Consider the following 3,294-nt stretch of genomic DNA (forward strand, 5'->3'; position numbering starts at 1 on the left):
CGTTAATGTTTATGAAAACGAGTGTAGGCTAAGGCCTATGCGTTATGCGTAATGTGGGGTAATTGCGTAAAACAAACTTGACAGGACGCTTCCAAAAGGCTGGATTTTACAACATTAGGGCGTTTGATGCTTGTATGTAGGAATTAGCAGACCGAGCCACCATATATCATTTCCCCTATGGTTGTGCATGCGGTAAGAGCTGGTTAGATGGGTTAACTCGCGCTGAAGTCTCCGTGAAGCACAGTACTGATGACGTTGGGTGGAATGACCAATCGGAAGGCGCTGCCCTTTGGAGACAAACCATTTTACTTGTAGTGTCTGCATCAAGTCTGAAAGCAAGGACTAAATTTTAACAGAAACCACCTTAAAATCTCTGCCTTAACGTATACCCACCTTCCGCCACATTGAGTAAGAATATCAGAGGAGAACGAAAAAAGACGCCGCGGGAAAATTCGGGTGTTAATAGGACTATCTTTTCGCTGAGGACAGAGAGACAACAGCACAGCGAGATAACCCATTTGGACTTGAGAGAGGGGGTGAGTGCTCTCAAGGCAGAAAATTTGATGATGACCATGACTACGATGGCTGACGGTCTGGATGCTCAGGACTCGTCCAAGTCTGCGTTCATGGAGTTTGGTCAGCAATCTCACTCACAACAGAGCTCACCGTCGATGGCCGCCAGCCACTACCCGCTACACTGTCTCCATTCCGGGTCGCACTCTCACCATCAGCACGATAACTCTCCGTACCCCGGTACGAATTCTTACAACAGGTCGCTACCTTACTCCTACGTGAGCCATCCCCACCACAGCCCGTACCTACCGTCTTACCACAACAATACTGGCGGTCAGACTAGAATAGACAGCACAGGTAAGACCATTTTTTCCCCGTTAACGATAGAAAAAATATCGGTTTTATCCTATGATAAAAACGTATTTTAGCAAACGGACGTTATGCTGTAAATATGTCGTTTGAACATAATATTATTCTTTACACTGTTTCCTCCGTTTCGATGCTGTCTAATCCTTCGGTAAAGAGACGTTTCCATGCTCCTCTTTATATGTTCCGGAAGATGACAGCCAGGGAGCCCTCCAGCATTTTGAATTAGGCAGGCTACTCTCTTTGAAAGTTGCAATTAGTATTTAATTGACATGTCATTACATGTAGTATCCTAAATATGACAGAGGATTCAATTATGATTACGTTCTTTCCTGAATGGAGCGGACGTGACATGTGACCATCCCTTAGCACAAACACATTTTCATTCAGTTTCATATTATCAAGATTGTTCAAATTGTAGCCTATATGTCTTTCTCGAAATTTTAGGACATCCATTTTGTGTTTTTTTCCTTATTTAAAAAAGAAAGTGAAAAACACATTAAGCTTTTGCCACGGTTACACATCTTAACGTTATAATTATTTTTGTTGCAGAGCAGCAGAAGACGACAGTGATTGAAAATGGAGAAATTCGTTTCAATGGGAAAGGCAAGAAAATTCGTAAACCTCGGACGATTTATTCTAGTTTGCAGCTTCAAGCTTTAAATCACCGATTTCAGCAAACACAATACCTCGCATTACCAGAACGCGCCGAGCTGGCTGCCTCTCTTGGCCTGACACAGACACAGGTATTTAAACCTAGAATCATAATTTAGTTTTAACGGTTTACTTGTATTCTTGTTCATATTATTGTCATTAATTATTTATTAGACTACAACATTTAGGTTATTTATTCAATAGTCATATAATGTAGGCTAATAGACACATTTAATTATGTACTGCATATAGTTGCTTTTCGTGGCCTGGGCCTAGCACTATATAGGCTGTAGGCTGTTGTTTAATGCTCGATAATCTTAATATTAACTGTTTCAAGTACAAAACATCCTTCAGTAAATGTATACAAAATTAATGAACTTAAAATGTTAAAGGTATGCTCATACTTGATAATCTAGGGCTTGTTTGAGTTCTATATACGTTTAACTATTTTGTCTAAATCATGTCTTTCTCCTCTCGTGCAGGTAAAGATATGGTTCCAGAATAAGAGGTCAAAGTTCAAGAAGCTGTTGAAGCAAGGCGGCAATCCGCACGAGAGCGACCCTATGCCTGGTTCCATCGCCCTCTCTCCACGCTCTCCAGCAATTCCGCCAATTTGGGACGTGTCGGCGTCCAGCAAAGGAGTAAACATGCCGGCTAACAGCTACATGCCCGGGTATTCCCACTGGTATTCCTCCCCACATCAAGAGTCAATGCAGAGATAGACTGCTCGGATGGGAAGGCCGGAGGCCTGACTGGAGAGCACAGAGTCTGAATCGTTTCACCTGCACAATTGATTTCCGTCAGCCTCGAAACTAAATCCTGTCTCGCTCGAGGACAGACCCCTCGCAGACAGGCTTGGCTGCTCTGCGCGTGAAGGATAACAGAGAACAAGACTCTCTAATGTGGCACGCGGCATAGGGACTAACCGTATTATCTTACCCATGGCTGTTCAGTGGGATTGCCTTTGTTATGCTTTCATTCATCTGACTGTCAATATACCAAATCTGTGGCATTCAGCGATTTGAGCAAGGACTGCACATTCACGCGTTGACGGGTGGAACCCTATGCCGTGATATATTGATGGGACTCTTTACTGCTCCTTGAATGGTTATTTCTCAAACATGCAAAACAAAGCAATTTGTCTGTCTGTAAATATATTCTGCGACTTCAGTTGTACATACACTTTTTATGTTTTGTCAAATGGAGTAAACCATGACTCAAAATGACGTCTCCTGTTCTATACTGAAACATTTAGTATATTTCTCATTTCAAAAAATGGTCCATCTCCACCGTCCTTGAAGTCATTTTTCTGAGTTCTTCAACAGCAGACTATTTCAGAAAATGTTCCTCCCAATAACCTAAGTTGCTTTCTATTCTAAATCACCCAGACAACAAATTATTTAATACATTGAGACATTAATTATAGGAAATTAACTTACCCTACTCTGATCCTCGCTACATTTACCGTGCGAAAAAATTGCATTATATGTCCAGCTCATCTTGTCATTTTCTGCCTCAATTATTAGAAGTATTGACAACATGTTTTTCCTTTTCTATCGGTCCTAATGCAAGACGCTAAATGCCAAGCTCCACAGGATCGATCTGGGACAAAGCACCCAGCTGCAGTTCTGTTCAATATGAAGGAGATATTTGGGACAATTTATGGGTTTTTATCCAAGTGAGGTTTTTTTCTATTCTCATAAATGCAGGCATAATTAGGGTAATTTTTTATGTAGCCCGCTGATTACAGCGTTTTTACCG

General features: G+C 41.6%; 1 protein-coding gene across 2 annotated transcripts; it reads left to right on the top strand.

Moving 5' to 3' along the window:
• The first annotated feature begins 563 nt into the window (after positions 1-563).
• dlx6a (distal-less homeobox 6a) lies at positions 564-2,625 on the top strand. 2 transcript variants are annotated; one of them, XM_067256015.1, is made up of 3 exons: positions 564-870; positions 1,432-1,625; positions 2,016-2,625. In XM_067256015.1, exons 1-3 carry the CDS (start codon positions 564-566, stop codon positions 2,253-2,255), a joined length of 741 nt encoding a protein of 246 aa, XP_067112116.1. In that variant the 3' UTR covers positions 2,256-2,625. The 2 variants fall into 2 exon arrangements, with proteins under 2 accessions (XP_067112116.1, XP_067112117.1); XM_067256016.1 differs by having other exon boundaries at positions 567-871; positions 1,427-1,625.
• The last annotated feature ends 669 nt before the right edge of the window (positions 2,626-3,294 follow it).

Source organism: Osmerus mordax, chromosome 18, assembly GCF_038355195.1.
Source record: "Osmerus mordax isolate fOsmMor3 chromosome 18, fOsmMor3.pri, whole genome shotgun sequence".
Taxonomy (NCBI): domain Eukaryota; kingdom Metazoa; phylum Chordata; class Actinopteri; order Osmeriformes; family Osmeridae; genus Osmerus; species Osmerus mordax.